We start from the raw sequence: 21,320 nt of genomic DNA, 5'->3' as shown, positions 1-21,320 counted from the left end.
GAGGATGCGGTCGTGTAAAGTAACATACTGATATAGTTAACATGCTGATTTATAGCCCTCTATTTGAGGTGCAATTTATGCTCATCTTTGAACTTGTGATTTGAGACAGAAAAGACATTCATTCACTGGGGTGGGACAGGACATCACAGATAATATTTAATATCGTTATGATTTCCAAGATTAGGCTGGTTTCCTACATTTTAAATGCCAGTAACACGCACACACAAAACAGACGGACAAGCGTTAAGTTAAAACCAAAACCACAAAATACAGGGCGATGGATATTTTATCAAACAATAGATGTGCTTTTACAGTTTCTTGGAAGGCACTGAAACTTTATCCTGATTTTTTTTTCAGGACACAAACATCATTGGACAATAATCAATACTGAGTGATCGACTACAATCTTGACTACTTGAGATGATTTGAAATACGTTCCCTGCTTTGTGATCAATTCACACAGTGCTCATATTTAAGTACTTATTAAGGGTGTGTCATGTTTTGTTCACATCTGCTCAAATATGATGGTAGAAGCTATTTATTCACCTATTTATTTTTATCATGTATACATGGAAGCAATAAATATTACCAGTATATAAACTTTAATTTTTAGATTTGTTTACTATTTTCTCATCTTAAAAAACTTATAATCTACTATACATTATGAAAAGTTGTACAGCTCTTTATTTACTTGTGTAAAATAATGACTCATTTTTAATATGTTGTTATAAATATAGTCAAAATATATGATCATATTGTCAAAGAATAAAAAACAGACAAACATACACCTCAACACAAAAAGTTATAAATAAGGGTCCAAGGCAAGACATTTTGTGTATCATTTCGGACAGCAGAAGTTTTTTTTTTTTTCCATGTTATTATTAGCGGCATCCACAGCCCTCAACCACCATCTCTTGGTAGTTCTTGAGGACCACCTTGTCATGCTCGTCCAGGTAGAGCATGGAGATGGCGCTAAGCTCTGTGGGCACGCAGCAGGCCTTCGGGATGTTGGTGTTCACCGAATTTACCAGTGTCTGCACAATGGCATGGTTAGTGGAGTTCAGGTGGTCTGCTAGAGGAAACGGGCACTCCCCATGACAGTAGAAGGCCTGGTAGCCAGGAGGCGCCACTATCCAGTCATTCCAGCCCACATCGCTGAAGTCCACATATAGAGAGTGCCGACGGCAATTGCGGTTTCGCTTACGACCCCGCTGTTTGGAGCTGCGCTTGGTCCGGCGGGTTAGTGGGTGACCCTTGCCGTCATGGCCAAAGGTGACCAGGAGCGGCCTCAGCTGGTTCCAGTCTTCTCCCGGAACTTGGTGCAGAGAGCGACTGATACGCACGTGGCGGCCCTGTTGATAGGGCGTACGGTGGAGGTGTAAGACTTCCACAGCCAACCCGTGATTGGGCAGTCTGTCCCGTGTCCAGCGCAGTACAGCAGGGCTCACGTCAAAGCTCTCCCAGCGGGAGGCGTTATGGCGCACCAGCCGCGTATCCAGGAGCCTTGTGATAAGCTGTCCGGCCTGCAGAGGCTTCAGCACCTCATACACGTTAATCCGATGGAGGCCTTCGTCATCCGAATGCGGCATCGGCTTGTCGATCCGCTGCCGGTACAAGCGCAGCTCTGCTGATGACAACAGCTCATCTTCTGGGATACTGCTGAGGTTGAAGATGAACCTAAAAGGCAGGTTCCCAACTTCTTGGCCACCAAGGTCCACCTGTTCCATGTGCTCTGAAGAACAAAGAAGGACAAAGATGAGCACATTTTGCCAGTTAACTTGAGCCATGAATGAGAAACACATTCACCTTGCTGTCCGCCATACTTGTTTTTGTCCAAAGACCTTTGATATTCTTCCATATCCTCCTAACAGTAATTTCATTCATTTCGCCTTCTCTGTGTCACTGTGCTTGTCATATGAAGTATTTTTATTCGTAGTGTTTATAAAGTGTGGGATAGGGGTGTGCTCATCTGATACCACACAGCACCAATCCTGTGAGTCAGCGCAAGGATCATCCTCAGCACAAATAAAGCTGTCAATCGACTTAATGATTTGACATTAAATACCGTCTTAATTGTCGCAAACAAAGGAAAAAATATCATCGACGCACACTTCTGTGTCGGCACGCTTCAGCCGGAGCGCACACTCATCATAGAATCTACTGTATGTACTGTAAAGTAGATTAATAAGATCCAAAAATAAAACCACAACCAGTTCTGTAAAACATTAAGAGTATACAGAAGCATGTACTTAGTTGCATTTTTGGCTTGCCAATTTGAAACATATTTTTGCAGTAAAACTGGCAAGATCAGTATTTAACAAGCACATTGGTTCCAGTAAGTCCGTATACACAGTGGCCCACAGGAACAAGAGATCTCCCACTTTAAACAAATCATTCCATTTCCCACATCACTCCAGGGATGAAATATGAATTTACAAGAGAGCAATTGTTACCACAGCAGTGCTATAAACATCGAGGTAATGATACCATTGCAGATTTCTGGCGAGATCGCCATTGTTCAAGGTGAACATTGCGTCTACCATTTTTCTCATCAAGCCAGGTCTGTTATTTCACACCCAGCCCTTAATCTCACCCAGGTGGCTCCCCCATGATTAGAACCTTCTGTGTTTAAGTCTGCGGTTTGTTCAAATGGAGCATTTATCATTTTATCAAGAACGATCACTATTGATTTAGATGCACCGGGTCTAGGTGATGAAGACCTACACCAGCTCACCGGGTTGCTAAAAATCTGTTCTTCTACTCAGTTCAATTCCTCTAGGATCTACTACATAATTTAACGCTAAAAGTCTTTCATTACTTTTAATTTTACTATACATTTGATAACTTAAGGCACAGGCTATTTATTTTAATATCCTTTCTAAAAGCTGACAAAAACATCTGTTGCTTTATGGCATTACACACTATTACAACAGGAGAGTCGAGGGATGTCATTAACACTCAATAAATGAGGGAACAAACACGTCTCCACTCTTGCAAAACAAGCCTGCATTTCATAACCGCCACATCATTTGTCCGCAGCTACCAGCTAAATCACGAGGCAGTGACCCTCCGAAACCGGTCCAACAGATGCACAAACGGCATTGCTCACTGACGTTAAAGGATCATGCCGTGTTCGACAAGGTCCATTAAAGTGACTCATCAGTCCATCCGCCCAGGCTCCTCTCATCTCCAAAAAGGCACATCCTTCTCATCTTTAATTTGTTGCACTGATACATGACTGATAGAACTCATCTAAATGAATTCCTCCTTTTATTTACCTTTGCATGCACTAGGGAGACTGCGTCTGTCCTTCCAAATTCTTACTTTTTATCTGTTCATAGAAACACCGGACTGGAAATAGGAGCATTACGTTCCCGTCTGTATATTTCTGCCTCTCTTGTCACCTTAGCTTAGAGAGTTTGTTTTTCCCAACTCTCTCAGTCGTGCTTGCCGAATCCCCACATACTTGGCAGGAGGACTTTATTTAGAAGGCTGCAATATACCATTAAGATAATTGCACGTTGAGAAGGTCCCTCTAAAGATCCGTATAACTGGAGACGGAAGCACACTCCTACAAAATGTTTTTAGTTCTTGTGCTGGGTGGTGTTAACTGCGCATGGAGGTACGTTTCCATTAAAAGTGAACGACACAAGCAGCTTTTCCTGAGCCAGAAATCCATTCTAAAAGTTTACATTCCTACACGTCTACTTTTTGTGGTCACTTGAGCACATTTTCTCACATTAAAAATGTACTGGCTGGGAAAAATCCGTTTCACGGAGTTGAAGTCATACGACATCCTTTTTTCCATAGCCTTGTAATAAACGTAGGAATGCACCATGCATTCCGTGACTTATCATTAATTGTTTTGTCTTTGCCGATACATAAGATGAGCCATGAAGGGAACGGGGCACGTGTTTTATTTTTCTGCAAAATCTTAACACAGCAAAAACATTTACCTGTTCAAAGTTACAGTCATCGTTAACGGTTAACATCGGATTCTAATCACGGTTACGACGGCACAGAAGTCTTAGTAAAGCGCAAGCCCCCCGGGTGGTTTTTACTGTGTACCTTCGTGGTGGAATCCCCTCACAGTGTTGGCACGGCTGGCGGACCTCTCAGGGTATTCGAAGGCGGTGTCATAGATTCCCGTCTCCTCTGCCTCTCCAGACTGCAGTCTGTACAGATCCATCATGTACTGGGGTACCACGGCCGAGCTGCTGGGCCGCGGCCGCCTCTGCAGCCCAAACATACGGAGGAGTGTGGCCTCAAAGTCCTCCAGCAACTCATGGCTCTGACGACCTTGCAGACCCAACACTTTCTTCTTCCCTTCCTCGGGTATTAGACTAGCATGGCTGCTTTCTTCCAGTACGACTTGGCATAATAAAATGACCATCAGCATTCGATTACCAGGAATCATGATGTCTCTGGGCAAGGCAAAGAGGGAGGGGTATGTAAGGGCGAAAGGTGGTAAGAAAGAGAAAGAAAACCTCTTGTCTGTTTAACATATTCCGAAACCCCTTCATCAGCAAAAAATACTGGAATCATTTGTAATCTTTAATGGATATCTTAAGGCCTAATGTCTCACAAATAGCTCCGAGAAATAAGTTTCAAGAAATAAACAGCTGCCGCACAAACAGGTTTTGAATGGAATTTCAAGAAGCACTACTTAACCTTTGTTCTCCTCCACTCAGACAATGAGACAAATGGCTGAAGGGCAGCCCCGAGTTCAGACTACATTCTAACTCAATAAGGAACAGAGACTTTATTGGTTTACCAAACCTAACCATAACAAACAAGTGTGAGCCACAAACGTTTAAAAGCATACAATAAAAAAAAGGTTTTTTTGTTTCAGCTACAGATGCATATATAATTATATCAATTCATTCTAATACTTGAAGTACCCTCTTGTCTCCTGATGTAAACTGGTTCGACATGGTTTACTTACTGACAGAAAATAAAGCATGGGAAAACAGTCCATGTTTCTTGGGATCATATGATGGATGCGTTTCTTGTTGGAATGTATTACGTACTCAAAGGGGGCTGCTTGAGGATCTTGAGGTGATACTGTTCCTGCAAAACAGAGGAGCATATGAATATGGGCATGCACACGTGAATTTAGGTGTTGTTCAATATACATCCGTCCAAAAGATGGTTAACATGTGGTTTGGAAGAGATAAACTGAAGAGGTTAGGACACTTTATTCAACCACAAAGTGTGCATTAGACTATTGTTCTTATACTGAGTGGTTTCATGTTAGACTAACTATTTGTAAGTATGTTTTCAAGGAGTTCCGCAGCAAAACACAACTGAATTAGGAGGGGGCTGAGGTTGAGGTGGAAGTGAAATCGGTTGGAATTTAAAAAGTGGCTGTTGCATCAAGCTCTCATAGGAAAATGTTGAGTATACGACTACCCTCTGTAAGATGCACACTATTCTGTGGATATACTTTAACTTGCACAGTACAATGTGGTCATGGACAGCTGCTGGGAATGTGGATGGAAGACATGCACTAAACTCACTGCATCTTAACAAATCAGACAGAGGTATTTAAGCCAAGAATAACACACAACTGGCAGCTGGTGAAAAATGAGAAATACAAAGAATATATATTTCCTGAACATAAACCAAAAGTGCTTAATGTCACAATTACTGCGCAACAGGCGTATGAAAACACTTGATCACAATGTATGGAAAACATGTTCCTTACCAACTAAAACATACCCTCTAAATGCTCATCACACAGAATAGACACGTGTTGATCCAACAACTAATCTGCATCTATATTTCGTAATGTTATAGACTAAGGGTTGCTGAAAAGCAGTCCCCAAGCACCTACAAACAAAACAGCACAAACATTTTCTTATCAAAAGAAGATCAGATCCATAAATCACAGGATCAGAGCAGTACTGTAGGCTCTGTTCTACACTGTCATTCAATACTTTATATTATGGACTGCGCTTCTGTAAAGATTATGATGTTCTAAATAAAAATGTGTTGTTTTTGCTTCCATTACAAGTGTACACATAGAAATTCTACCAAGGACTTGCTAAGTGGAAAGAAAAAGTTTTTATTTGCAAGGTGGGCCTGCAGACCGAAACCAGTAGTCCTATACAGTAATTTTAATAATATATTTATGCACGGCAATCATTAAAGCAACTAAAAAGTCCACAAAAGTATTCTTACAGAAAGTTTTTTTATACAAAATAAAATACTTACACTTTCCATAATGTAGTTATTATGAAAAGTCACATGAATAAAAATAGCAATTTTTGGTCTGGGGAAAAACAGCAGAGCAGCAATGATACACAGAAGACAAACTGCAAAACAAAATGCTTACAAAACGATATTTGGTCATCATCTGGATCTTATTCCACTGGAAACCATCCAGCTATCGCAAAAAAATACTGCACGAGTCTGTATGTTTGCATGTGCATTTTCCTTTACGGTGGAACAACAACAGTATCAGGAAAAGATGACTGATGACTGAGCCAATGCTCCTTTGGATCACACACATAGTGTACTATGCGAACAATGTTTGAAGAGTGAAACTCTGAACTCCAGCCTGTAAGAATTAGGAAGCGGGTAGTCGCTGTGAACAATGTCATTACTGTTACCCATGATCCCTTTGGGGAATACCGTCTGTGCATCATCTAAAACAAATGTTCATTGTACAGAAAGGGCTTTCCCTTAATTACTGCAAGTGATATTTTTCATATGGCAATGACTGGAGATCAAAATGTACCATTAGCTAAATCTCAAGACTTACACCACACTAGGAACCTTACACCACTACAGGGAAGGAGGGTAAAAGAAGGGGAGACTAAGTGAATTAGTGACAGAATCGTACATGTTTTCCACAAGTAGGTCATGATCACTATGAAAGCATGAAAGGTTACAGAAATCCCAACTATAACCACACAAAAACAATGAGTAAACAACACCTGCATGTAATTAATCTCATTTACAACATTCTAGTTTTGACTGCAGTTTTGTTTTTCGTGGTTTGGCCCACACTATGCTCACTGAAGCTTCCCGTCTTTAACTAGAAAAAAATGCAATCAGACTGTACCCGTGGCCCTTTCGGTGCGTTTTCTGAGGAACTTGCTGGGGGTGGGGGTGGGGGGGGGTGCTGTCAAGTCGTTATGGAAACAGACAGTAATCAGGAATAGGGTTTATACATTATCTACAGGCCTCTCATGCCACAAAGCAACCACATTTTGTTGTTTTCAACTTTTTTTTTAATATCACGCATCATTGTTCTTTTTAAATGAACTTTTCTGAGAGACCGAGTGAGTGGTTTGCAAGTTATTTAATCATTTACCTAAACTGCCGTGTATATTAAATATTTACTAAAAAGGAAATTAATTGAATTGAGAATCATGTTATATATATAATAAAGAATACATATATAATAAAGAAGGCAATGCATTGAATTAGCCTATAATTGTTTTCCAAGCAGTAAACTGTAACTGTAAAATCTGGTTAATATTCGCAATGGCATTCACTTCATTCACAATAGCCATAAAACAAAATTATTTGGTTGACAACTAGTTTAGATCTCCCTAGTAACTGTACAAATGAGTTTACAATAACAACAATAAAGCTGGCCTCATGAGGGTGGCCACTGAACAAGGCCTCTCCCTAGCAAGTTTCATCACGGCCATGACATGAACATCATTTTTGATCATGACTGGTTCTTTACTGTGCCTTTTTTTTTAACTTCCCTAGAAAGTGAAAAATCTGAATCCTCGACAAAACATGCAGTACGGCATTAAGCTTCGTCAATTTATGCCATGTGGCACTAATTTATACGTCCACCTATGACTATCTCTATAGACATGTGCTGTAAAGGCATTTTCAAAGAATGGTGTCAGTGTCCACGCGATGTGTCAAGAAAGATGGACCAAACGAAGTAATCTGGTCTGGAAATGTCAAGTACCGATTTACACAAAAGTCGGGACGGTTTTCTTGATGTGTAGGTTGTGTGTAAACTTCTTGTCATCTCATGTTCCCTTTGTCACTTTTTAACATCTAAGGAAACCAAGCAGGCAAACAGAGTCTGGTTACGGTTAGCTCCGAGGACAACTTGAAAACCGACAACTTTCTTCTCCCCAAGATGCAGCAGATAAATAGCAGAACCTCACAGCAGAGACTGTATTTTAAATCAGTGATCGCTCCTAAAAAGTAAGACGCGTGACGTGTACGAACACCACCAAAGGATATCCAAGGACAAAAATGGCCAATATAACATTCAGGAACACAACCAGTGAAACATTTCGGATTTCCAAAAAAACTGAAGAACCCAGTCACACATTTAGGAAACAGAGTCTAAGTGCGGTACGTATATACTTTTACTTATACATAAGCATAAACATTTAACTTGTATTTTAGTCGTTCCAGAATCTAAATAATGAGTGGAACAAAAGTTAGTTGTCACGCTTATTTTCACTTGTCTATTGACAAAGGGACTAAGAAGTGGGACTGAAAATGGACATCATCATCATCACCACTGACTAACAACATCACAGACCGCCAACAGCTAGTTTCAATGTTTCACCGCCGTCTGTCTCCTCCGTCCGTGTCTCACTTTTAACGCGGCTTAGTAACGGAAACATCATTTTGCATTTCGACCGGTTATAGCATTTATTCTATCATTTCCGCGCCATACGTCTTAGCAGGAATTACAGTCAGTGTTTTTTTTTTTTTCTGCAATATATAATAATACAGCTTGAGACATGATGATGGAAAAAAAGCGCAGGCAGCAGCGAGACTGGAGACTGGAGCGTAACACCGGCAAAACAGCAGTCTGTCTAAAGTTTTCCCTTTCCTTTCCTTTTTTTTTTCCGTTCCTTTCCGTTCCTTTTTACGTCTGGCCCCGGTCCAAAGCGCAGGGGAGGACGCGCGTGCCCTGTGTGCTCGTGCGCGGCAGGTGTGCGTGTCGCTCTACCTGCCTGGACCCTGGCCGCGTCTGGAGCGGCGCGCACACGCACACACACACACACACACACACGGGCCCCGCTCACCCCGCACGACACGACACAAGTATCGCAGCGCCACCGTCTCCGTCTCTGTGGACACACACCGTGTCCCCTGAAGGACACACGCGTCCAACATGCGTCACTCACTCACGGCTCTGAAGCCGCGCTCGTGCTCACTTTTTGTACCCGGCGAACGAACGTCACTCATTCCGATCTCCGCCCGACTCTTCGGATCAGTTACTTCATTTACTCCTCTCTCTCAGTCTCTAGTATCCGAAGAAGCGAAGGCAAGGCTTCAGCAGCAGGACACGTCCTCCGCTCTCTTCTCGGTCGCGTGAACGGCGGTACCTCGAGCGTCAGCCTGAGACGCGGAAAAGGGATCCGAACGCAGACCCCGCGCGGCGCAATGCCTGGGGCGCGTCGGTCTAGGCGCATGATGATGGCATGATGATGGAAAAAGGGAGCCCGACTGACTCCGCGAACTCTCGTGAAGACGCGCAAGTGAAGTGTGAGTGAACGCGGAGCGCTGTGTTGCTCGCTGTACTACTCACCATTAGTCATTTAGTGTCGCTCCACACTTTGTCCTCCAGCACCAGCAGCGCAGCGGCAAATTAAACGTGACAAACCAACGGGGCAAAAGAGCGGAGCTCCCCCCCCCCCCCCAAAGTCCAGTTTAGATTCGCGTAGGGCTCAGCGAGGTGTCACCATGTCGGTGAAGGTCCGCCCGGCGACCCGTCCGAGCGGCAGCGGATCATGAGCGCGTGAGCGACGCGCGCCGGGGCTCCTGCCTCGCGTCTCGCGCCTCCTCCCGTCTCCCGCACCGCGTCCGTATGCGTATCTCTGGCTGCGCGCTGCACAGCGAAGCCCCGCTCTGCGCAGGCATCGGCAGCTCCGCGGACTCTTATGCGTCCGCCCAAGTTAACCTCCCTGCTTCCTCCTCCTGAACCCCACCCCAACCCCCTCTCCTCCCCCTGGGAAAAACGGTGTAGGGTAATAAGTAGTTGATCATGTGTGCACGAAAGAAATAATGTGTGTGTGTGAATGAGGATAATGCCGTACACTCTATAAACTGTATACAACTGTACAACTAGTTATTATAACATGTATAATTTACAGTGTTACAATCAGAAGTAATACCATTTATACGTGGATCATTTACAAATTTGTTTCATTCAGGCAGATGGCCTCTGTGGTTTGGGGTCTTATCCACAGCGATAGTAGAAACAGTCATGGATTTCTTATAATAAAGTTGACTCCATGGAGGAGTTCTGGCCTAAAACCATGAACATGTTAGACTTTCATACTTACGGAAGCAGAAAATCTGAAGTCCCTCCCTGAGCTTTTCTGTTTATGCTCTGTATGTTGGCAGAAAAGATTACCTGGAGTTCAGGGAGACTCCAGGCTTCTGAGTTCACCTGCCTGTTAAAGTCAGTTTCTGAGAAATTAGGTTAGTATGTGATTATTATGGCTGACCGGCTACAACTTTATCTGACTAACATACTAAAGCATTAGTTATTAATTATTACAAATTCACCTTTTCAAGAACCAATTAACATAGTGAAATATTTTGGGAGATATCATCAACTTAGTAAGAATTTTACTCGTATTGATTTAGTCTGTTGAACAATGCATTTGTAGAAGAATAAATCCATGCTCTTTCTAGATAAGTCTAAGACACAGTGTCATGTGGCACTATAGGAAAATTAGTCTTAATGAATTGTAAAGCTTTAAATCTGTCCTGGATCTCACTTCATTTACATTTATTCACTTAGCAGACACTTTTCTCCAAAGCAACTTCCAATGAGCTCTATGTACTGTTAGGAGCCCACACACCTTATTCACCAGAGTTAATTACACTGTTAGATACACTACTTACACTGGGTCACTCAGCCATACATCAGTGGAACACACACACTCTCTCTCTGTCACTCACACACTGTGGGGGAACCTGAACAGCATGTCTTTGGACTGTGGGAGGAAACCAGAGCACCCAGAGGAAACCCACACAGACACAGGGAGAACATGCAAACTCCACACAGACTGAGTGGGGATTAAACCCACACTTTCTCACAGCACCCAGGCACTGTGGGACAGCAGCACTATTCACTATTCACGGGGGATCGGGATGAGATAGAACAGTGGTCTAAACAGGAAACATTTGCAGGGTGCTTAATGCAAATCGCCCCAATATTTTGTTCTGTTTACTTATTTTTATTTCAGCTCCATAAAATTAAAGTAACATCCGCCACATTTACTGCAGTGCTTAGAATGTGACCTTATCTGTCCACACAATTACAAGAGCCTGACACACAGTATTTGACCATGTGCAAATCGAAAATAATCATTTCATATGTAAAGTCAGTTTAATAGGCTAGTCTCCTCAAAACTGTCCCCAAGTTTTCCGCCAGATTTCTGTGAAATTATTTCCAGTCACAGTCTTTCATCCACAGAGAGAACTTCAGGGCTTTCTTCCAATAACATCAAATCACAATGTTGCCCTTCCAAGTTACTAATTTGAGATCTGTTGTCATTATTTTGAAATGCAAATAGAGGGTTTTGCTTTTTGGGATTTTCAGATATACCTTGCATAAAGGTGACTCATACCAGTTCATGTGCTTATCCCCCTTTTTTCAGGCCGGACACTTAATTAGATTTCATTAGAGAAGATATGATGAGGAGCAAACTACTGGCACAACAGAGCCTGCCTGCATCTATAGCTTTGGTTCTTTATTCATGTCATGCAGCTGCATACATAGCTAAGAAAGTAAAGAACAATAAACTGTTCCTCTTATCCCTTCATGCTCAACATGGCAATTTGTTCAGCCCAGAACCCTGTCAGCATATCCAGCTGTCCTGCTGCAGATACTTTGGCTACCATCACTCTCAGCTGGTAATCTAAGTCTTGGGCTGCAAGCATCTTGGATGCATTATCATATGCCGGTAGAGTTGGAACTTGCAAAGTGCAGTGCAATATGTCTTAGGCTATAGGTGGTCAGCGTTTGAGTTGAACAACACAATGAAGCTCAAAAACTCAACTGTAAGTAATAAAGAAGTCATATTTAATGCAGAGAAGCAATTAGAAGTGATATTCATGAGGCTTGTGGTTTATTTTACACTGCTTAAATTACTTGTGTTTTATTCCCTATCAGTTAAAGAATATAAACTCAGTGTCCATAATACTTCAGTTTACTGTACTGGAATTGCTACATTAGGGGATTCCTCTGGAAATTTTAATCTTTTTTTTCCCCATCACAACTCTTGCTGATCTCTGAAGGACACCTGCCCTCAAGATCTGACCAGGCTAGTCCACGCTCTGCTCCCAAGATCAGGGGAGATTATCTTCCCTGGTGGTTTAGTCTCAGGTAGCGTGTGGAGGATCCCAGGTTGAGAAGCAGCCTCGGAGTACAGGTTGCTCTCAATTTCTCAAACAAATCATTTCAGATATTTGACAGTAACAAAATTGTTTGTCACTAAAGAACACAGTGAAGAATATGTATGCTTACCATAAATATATAGCTCCCTGAACCAAGGTAATTCTTTCTGTGAAAATACAGCAGCATTTCTCCTTAAAAAAAGTAGTACACTATTTTAAAGATGTAACGGCAAAGGTCAAGTAAACTTTATTTTGACGTGACGCAAGCTTTAAGTAAAGAAAGGTTTCCTATCAATGCATAACGTGAAGCACACGGCTCAAAAGACTCAATTCGATAGTCTCAGCTTGTTCAAGAGGGGTCTTTAGTTTACAACAGACTATAGACTGTCAAAGGAAAGTTTTTCATGAACTGGCAATTGACTGACATTTTGGAATATTCATTTAATCATAGCTGACACGATTGCTGTTAGACTGATGTTTTTGTTTTTTAGTAGAATCACACACCTGGTTTTTTTATTTTCACATTTTCATTTATTGCGTCTAAAATGTTGGGAAAGCTAATTCTCACTCAGGGAAAACTAACTAACTTGGTACTCCGACATAATATTTTTCATTGTTATATTCATATTAGACAGTGCTCTGCCATGTCAGTGATCGCACTAAATCTGTGATACAATCAATATTTTTCTCTGAAAACCGTGAACGAAAAACTGCGACTTCTGTGTGAATACAAAGCATCCATATGCTTATCCCAGAGCGAAACCAAAATAAATTTTTATTAACCCTGACAATGTTCAGACAATGCGTTCATTTTGTACAGAACAGCATTTTGTTACATTCAAACTGTCAACTTTGCTTACTCAAAGTAAATAAAAACTGAACAAATGGCATGTGGTGGCAGTATAATTTCTTTCAGATTTTTTTTCTATGTCCTCTCAAAGTATTTATTATTATTACAGATCCCAAGGCTAACGCCCTCTTAACATTTCAGAAGACTGACAAGCTCTTAAGTGGATGAGCAAGTGTTAACCATGTCTTTTGAGACCCTGACGTTTAATACTTGACATAAGTCACTCAAGGGATCTATTCTCTGAAGAATGTTATTACATTCTTTCAAATAAAACTGAAAAGAGCTCAACAACTTTTAAAATGGAGCGTGTGCTTTCAAGAAGACAGGAAAAAATTCCACCCAGTCTGAAAAAGCCAACATCTCCATGTGATGAGGCTACCACAATGAAGACACAATATCATTTTCGAGGTTGCTGGAGAGGGAGACCGAGGAGCCTCTGGAAAGCCACATATTACTCTAAGACATCAGCGCAAACGTTTGCCAAACTGTGAATCTGGCACAGAAGAACACTGAGCAAAAAAATATAAACTTAAACGTGACTGCCTTTATATTATTTTAAGTTTCACAGGAACAATATGTTTTGAATATATTTAGAAATAATGTATTTTCCTAGTACTCGTCTCATGACATTCTCGGTGGTCAAAGAAATGAACTAACGCCTCGTATTACAAAGATTTGTTAAGAATAATGAAGATACAAACATTTATTAATTTATGTATTCCCTCAAGGGGGAGCAGGTAGTGTAGTGGTTACAGCTGCCTTTAGACTCAAAAGAAGCAAGTTCAAATCCTGCTGTAGTACCCTTGACCAAGGTACTTACTCTGAATTGCCCCAGTAAAATTACCCAGCAGTATAAATGTGTAAATCTTTGCAAGTTGCTTTGGAGGAAAGTATCAGCTAAATAGACTTCTGAAATATACAACCATTTCTCACACAGCAGGTTTGATTAATTCCGTGGAAACATCCCATTACGGATCGTATGCCTGACGTGAAAGACATTATTAACAACTAATAACTACCATAATTTCTCAGTAATGCATAAAAGGTGTTTCATGCATGCCAACAACAAGATGGTATATTTTATATTAATTATCATTATTGTTACCATTATTTATCATTACTGCTATTGCATTACTCACTGTCATTGTCATTGTTTTGTTTTGTGCAGTATTGTATTGTCTCTATCTTGTCCATAGTCTGTGGAGAAGCGTTCAAGAAGAATTTCATACTTGTACACAGTACCTTTACCTATGACAATAGACTTGAAACTTGAACTTGAACTATTATCATATCTTGTAATATTTCTAACTAAATTGTTATTTCTAACTCACATTTTACTGTTATATTTCTGTGCATTTGTTCATTATAATTATCGATAACTGCATTTTCTAATACTGGGTCATGGCGGTTCTATCCAAGAAGCGCAGGGTGTATAGTAGTGTGTACCCTGGACAGAGATGTTTTTGCTTTACCAATGTTTATCACATAAAGAAATAAAGCTCTAAAGATCACTTTCAACCAACTACATCTTGTAGGTAGATAATGTGCTGTTTGAGATGTTGCGAAGCATTTGACATCAAATGATTTTTATTTGATTGAGAGATCAAGGCATTCCTTGTGGTAGTGTAAGGGGATTTGTATTACTAAATCTGTTTATATTAGAGTTAATAGTTATAATTTGTTGCGAAAGGCCAGCAACACAAGGCAGCAGGTAGTGTAGCGGTTAAAGTAGCTGAGTTTCAATCCCACTCCCGCTGTAGTGCCTTGCAGCAAGGTGTTTATCATGAATTGCTCCAATAAAAATTACTCTGCTGTACAGACGGGGGGACACAGTGGTGCAGCAGGCTTGGCTCGGTCCTGCTCTCTGGTGGGTCTGGGGTTCAAGTCCTGCTTGGGGTGCCTTGCGATGGACTGGCGTCCCGTCCTGGGTGTGTCCTCTCCAGCCTTACGCCTTGTGTTGCTGGGTTAAGCTCCAGTTCGCCGCAACCCCGCCTGGGACAAGCGGTTTCAGCCACTGTGTGTGTGTGTGTGTGTGTGTGTGTGTGTGTGTATAGATGGGTAAATAACTGTAAGTAGCTTAACATTGCAAGCTGCTTTAGCTAAAAGTATCAGCTCAATAAATGAATAATCGTACTGAATGTACAAATTTAGCTATGATTTATCTTTAAGCAGTGACTGTGAATGGTTGACACCCTTTCAATGTGACAGTGAGGAAATTTGAAGTACATAGCTGGTTTTGCTCTGAAAGAAGTGCGACAAAGTTAATGAACTGCTTCAAGGAACGAGTGCCTATATTAAAAGAGAGCAATCCAGCCACTGTCATTTGAACCCTTCTGGTACACAAGCTGTTATTTCCCGCAGGATAATGAAGAGGGTAATGCGCTACATCTAAACCTCAATCTGACGAAAATTGTATAGCTCACAGTTCCACTCTTGTTCCAATACCTTTTTCTCTCGCAGCGAATAAAACCCATTCTACAACCAAATATGACACTCACTCACGTTTGTTACCAGCTGTTCAAGTCTGGGTCACAGAGGTCTGGAGCCTATCCTGGAGGCGCAGGGTATACAGTTAGGGTACACTGTGGACTGGATGTCAGTCTATTACAGGAAATATGATGGTCGATATAAAAATTGCATTCAATGTCTTTTAAGAATGAATAAAACACACACAAACTGTTTTCACTGCCCACTTCAACATATTTAAAGAATCATGTCCTTAGTGTAGCCTATTGTCTGTAATTGTAACAGTGTTACATAAAGAACAAAAGATCTCTTAATTATCTGACCATGTATATCTTCAATTTGCTTCTTTTTAACATTTCATTGTAGCTTCAAGCTGCTAGGAAATCACACAGGACATATATATATATATATATATATATGTTTGTGTGTATTTGTATAAAAGCAGGGAGAAGCATTAAAGAATAATGAATGGTAGCAGCTATTACTGGAAACGGAAAATATTTTTACCTTTAAAAAAAAGATGCTCTAAAAAACCCCTGCTTGGACAGCTTCGTTTAGAGAAATGAGAGTTCTTTATAAAGCTTTGTCCACAGATTACTCACCATGTGACCTCAAGATGGCTACCTCACATTGTGCAGAGTACTTCATACTTGGTGTAACTTCTGGTGGGTGGTCATGCAGTGAGGTCATCTCTGAGCTCAAGGTCTCTGAAGACCGGTGTCGTCCCTGCCGGCTTCGTCCAGCTCTGTGCAAAACAACATTTCACACGCTTATTATTGTTGTTCCTAGAAGTTTTAGAAACGGTTCGGATATTCTAACCGAACCGGCAGCAAGCGATTTCCCTGTATAAACGGGGGTCTTGTAAAGCCCTTTCGAAATGAAAGGAACGAACGTCTCACAAGTGCGTAAACACGCCGTATCTCAGAGTGCGGTGGGTGGGGGCATGACTAAAGAACAGTTTGAATTTGCAGGATATCCTATGATCTTTTTCTGGATGGTTGAGTGAAAAGTTAATTTCTAGCTTGGCTTGTAATTGCAGGTAATTTCACCTATGAGTGCAATTTCGTTTTGATAAACGAGTTCCTTTTGCTGTGCCCGTTTATTTTCTGTGCCTTTGATTTGAAGGCTCCGCTTCAAAGTGCCCCACACAGCTTATTTACTATCTCTCTGCGTCTTACCTCTGGTCTCTCCTGATTTACAAAGTTCATTTTTTGAATACCAGTATCCACCGTATTTAGTGGATATATAGTGCCAGTCAAAAGTTGAGGTATACCTGGGAAATGGGGAAATACTTGTAAAGGATGAACTGGGCAGAAGAGCCAGAGCAAAACAATCCATAAGTGCCCCACATCGCTGGGATTTGGTGCATTAACATCTGCGGAGACACGGCAGCTGATTCCCTGCTGAACCTTTGATAAACTGAATGATACCCATAAAAAAAAGCCCAGAAAATTTACTCAAACTCTTGACTTGTACTGTACGAGTATTTTTACAAGTGCTTTGCAAACCATGCACCGTACGCTTGTTGTAATGAGAGGATCTTGTTCTGTGAATACATGAGAACATAACATAAGCATTGCTATTTAAAGTATCTGACCTAAAAAAACTACAGTTCATGCAGAAAGAAAATCTAACTAAGAGAATCAATAGTCATGAATCTGACTAACTCAATCCACATTTTGCTGCCGACTTCAATTACCCACAGGCCTCAGGGATAAAGTTGACATGACAAAAATTTTCCGCTGTCAATAAAAAAATAAAATAAAATGCTGATCCCAAAATGACTCACATGCATTAAACCTGGTGCTTTTACTGTAAAACCTTAAAGTGGCCCACAGCTGTAGATCACGCAGAGTTTTACAATGGCCAGACTATGAAGTTGGAGTGATGGGGGGGGTTGAGCTGCATTCCTAATGGGAGAGACAAATTAAAGGTACATTAACAATGAGTTGGAGGCAAGGTGGGAAACAGGCTGCTGCCAGGAGCTGTTTCTCTCCCACCAGTGCAATAAAACACTAGTAACGTTATTTCTGTTGTCTTCACTCAAGTTGTGCACTTCTGAACAGATATGACCTGGTATGCAGTATACAGACTATTTTGGAGATAAAAGAATTTTTTTTATTTAGCCAAGCAATGCAGAACTCAGAGAAAACAAAAATGAATTGCACCAAGGGATGGAGAGACATGAATGCGGACACACGATTCTCAAAATTCGGTCGGTTTGCCTGATGGTACTATTCCAACAGCCATATATTACATTGGTGGCTGCGTACAGAATTAGTAAATTGTACAAAATTTAAAACAGGTGACAACATTAATATCACATGAGTAACAGCATATCGAGTTGACAGGAAACTCAAAGCTATTTGTGACAAATTACATCATGTAAATTTAAGGAGCACATGGGCAATCCAAAGAGATGCTTTGAGACTCTTTCTGAACATTTAGAGAAACTCAGCAGTTCTGAGTGGGAGAAGATCATTCCAGCACACTGGAGTCAGAATCGAGAACCTTTGATTTTGGACCTCTTGTGCATGGGACCACCAGGTGACCAGAGGGAGAGGAGATCAGCAGTCTGGCTGAGGTGTAGAGACTGGTCAAGCCCTGTTGGTATCACAGAGCAGTTCCGTTGACAAGTCTCAAACTTGCTACGGGCAGCTAGAGGAAGGCAGTTGAGAAAGACGAGGAGGGGCAATACATGGGAGGGAATACTTGGGCAGGTCAAACACAACTCACACTGTGCCATTCTGAATGAGCAGGAGAAGTTATTACATTTGCCTACTTCTACAAAAATGCTGTGACACAAACCTAATGCCATAAGTCATACTAGAGAAAATGTTCAGCTAAATGAATCAATAAGTACACAAACACCCATTCATTGGAGAAATATTGTACAAGCGTTACACAGTATAAGTGCATTATAAAGTCACCCAAATCTTCCCACACCAAACTATTTCATTGTACCAGTGCTTTCACTGTACAGGTGCTGGTGATTGAGCTGGGTATAGATAACTGGTGAAATTTTTTACACAAACCATAATGATTGAAAATAATTTTTGAAATCTCTGAAGGTGATACAGATAACTTAATTCAGATAACTATTGAAAACTTCAGCTCTTTCTTTTTCCTCCAGAAGACTATTAGTTTCAATACATTGACCTGACAATTTAGTTATACAGCTGGGTAACTTTTTACTGGAGCAATTCAGGATTAGTATCTTGCTCAAGGGTACTTCAACTGGAAGTGGGATTTGAACCTGTGACATTGGTATCTAAAGGCAACAGCTTATATTATTATGCTACCAGCTACTCACCCAGTCTTCCCTACAACGCACCATACGAAGCCAAATTCGAAGAAAACCCCTCAGCAGAAATGAGAAAACAAGAAGATGCACAGTAAGCAAAAAAGTATAAGGATAAAATGATTTGGGATATTGAAACTAAATGGCTGCTGTACAGTTCAACTAATTGCAATTTGCAAAGGCTGGTTGGTGTTGACATCACCCTGAAGACATAAACTTACTGTTAAGAGACATTCTTTGTCCAACCTCCCCAAAACAGACATCAGATTTTTTCAGAATCTAACTAAAAAAACACCAAGTGCTGTAATGACAAATCATCTTGGTGATGGGTGTGGTTCACAAGCCATCCCGGCATGGTAACAAGCAATACTATTGTTGACATCAATAAGCTAGAAATTATAAAAACAGTCAGTATCAATCGCCAGTTGCCCTCATGCAAGGTCATGGTTGTCCATAGACTAAAGCAGAAGAACAGACTAGGCAGGGTTCACCACAGATGGGAAGCCAGTCCATTGTATTCCAGCTACACATTTCAGCACTATGGGCAATTAATAGTCACCAATTAAACTGCAAAACATGTCTCAGATTACAGGTGGGAAGAAACCACAGCATCCAGATGAAACCCGCATAAATACAGGGAGAACATGCAAACTGCACAGCTCGGGTTCTGTAAGGCACCTGCACTACCCACTTACAAAATTTTACTGACTAGTTTTGTTATGCTCCGAAATAGTGAATATCAAAAACTTATCCATATAAAGTATACATCTGTGAAACTTGTGAAAGTAGATATACCTGGATAGAAGAGTATGTCATCTATTGGGGGGGTATACTAAAGGCTGAGTAGGTCAAGGGGGATGTAGTGATGCAGTGGGTTGGACCAAGTCCTGCTCTCTGGTGGGTCTGGGGTTCAAGTCCCACTTGGGATGCTTTGTGATGGACTGGTGTCCCATCCTGGGTGTGTCCCCTTTAGCCTTGCACCCTGGGCTGCTGGGTTAGGCTCTGGCTTGCTATACGAGCGGTTCAGATGATGTGTGTGAGTAGGTCAACATGTTATCTAGTTTCAGATATTACTCTTGAAAAGGCAACCAAAAAAATTTTTTTCTGTTCAAAAAAGTGTTAGTGTTTGTGTTCTTCATTTGCTGCATCATTTAGCTCATTTCTTTCCTCCCCAGTAAAGGGATACGTCAACACGATGCAAATCTTGTTATTTCACACTCCGTCTTTACGGGGTCAGGAGGAGTGAGATCATGCAGTGAGGAAAACCGTCTGCAATCTTGGTTTCCCGCTCCTAATTTCTCTGACCGCAAAGACAAGTTTTATGAGCAGGTGTAAGACATTATGGATGAGCCCGATTTTCTGGAAGTTGTAATGAACAAATTAGTTTTCTTCCCTTCTGAGCTTGGTCCTAACTAACAACCTCACCGCCTAATACGTCTCGTCCCTGGAGCAATGTAGCGCAAAACAGGAAGTGGGAACCCAACGGGGGGTCTTGCTGTAGTCATGGTGAGATATCAAACATGGCAGAGGCTGCTGCTACTTTGAGTGCCAAGTCTGCTGCGTTGCCCCATTGGCGTCCCCTTCAGTACTTTCCTAAACCTGCATTCCACTTTCAACTCAGCAGGGGTCAGTGAATGGATGGGGTCCTGAAACAGGAGACTCGATTAAACTATATTCTGGCAGCTCTTAACACACCTCCATTCCCCTCCACAACAGGATCAGAGAAGTAAGCAAGCAGCAAAGATATTATGGCTTATTGGTGTGTGTTATTCATTTATTATTATTTTTATTATTATGTGCTGCACTGGTTAGTGCAAAAAAAAAAAAAAAATGAGTGCACAATCTCAGCACTGCCTCATTGGTACAACAGCAGCATCGTACCAGAAACAAGGCCAACAATTTTCAGCAAATCAGGCAGCAACCATGTCTGGTGCACTAAATAAATTAAACTCGTAACAGGAGTATCACATGAAGACTCATATGTATGGCATTTCAGTTGAAACTGAGCGGCCATCTCTCCGCAGCCAGGATGTGTTCAAGCCATTTTTAGCCGCCAATCGATTTCCCATTCTTTGCATATCTGCTTCCTATAGCTACTTGACTACGTGCCTTAAGGGAGAATGCATACAGTCTAATAGCTTAGCGTTGAGGACGAGGCATGCAGAGTGTGTCCTGGCAAACACGTGACAGTTCACGGATAATGCAAGACAGGAAAAATAAGTGACGAATTTATAAAAGGCAACTGTTACAATTAAATATGATACATGGAAATAAATTACAGGCAACAGGGTTTAACAGCACAGTAATAAACATAAGAAATGGTTTTTTCAGCACATTGTTCATACAATATAT

At 41.3% G+C, this 21,320-nt stretch overlaps 1 protein-coding gene across 2 annotated transcripts; it reads right to left on the bottom strand.

Moving 5' to 3' along the window:
• Positions 1-243: 243 nt before the first annotated feature.
• On the bottom strand, positions 244-9,913 carry bmp4 (bone morphogenetic protein 4). Of its 2 annotated transcripts, none has more exons than XM_018727343.2 (4): positions 9,530-9,913; positions 4,946-5,070; positions 4,069-4,424; positions 244-1,732 (listed from the first exon to the last, which is right to left on the bottom strand). In XM_018727343.2, the coding sequence occupies exons 3-4, from the start codon at positions 4,415-4,417 to the stop codon at positions 882-884; spliced, it is 1,200 nt and encodes a 399-aa protein (XP_018582859.2). In that variant the 5' UTR covers positions 4,418-4,424; positions 4,946-5,070; positions 9,530-9,913; the 3' UTR covers positions 244-881. The 2 variants fall into 2 exon arrangements, with proteins under 2 accessions (XP_018582859.2, XP_029114611.1); XM_029258778.1 differs by lacking the exon at positions 9,530-9,913 and adding an exon at positions 9,156-9,523.
• Between the last annotated feature and the right edge of the window lie 11,407 nt (positions 9,914-21,320).

The sequence above is a fragment of the Scleropages formosus genome, chromosome 15 (assembly GCF_900964775.1).
Source record: "Scleropages formosus chromosome 15, fSclFor1.1, whole genome shotgun sequence".
In the NCBI taxonomy this organism is placed as follows: Eukaryota; Metazoa; Chordata; class Actinopteri; order Osteoglossiformes; family Osteoglossidae; genus Scleropages; species Scleropages formosus.
The sequence above is the reverse complement of the archived record's forward strand: the minus strand, read 5'-3'. Positions and strand labels throughout refer to the sequence as shown.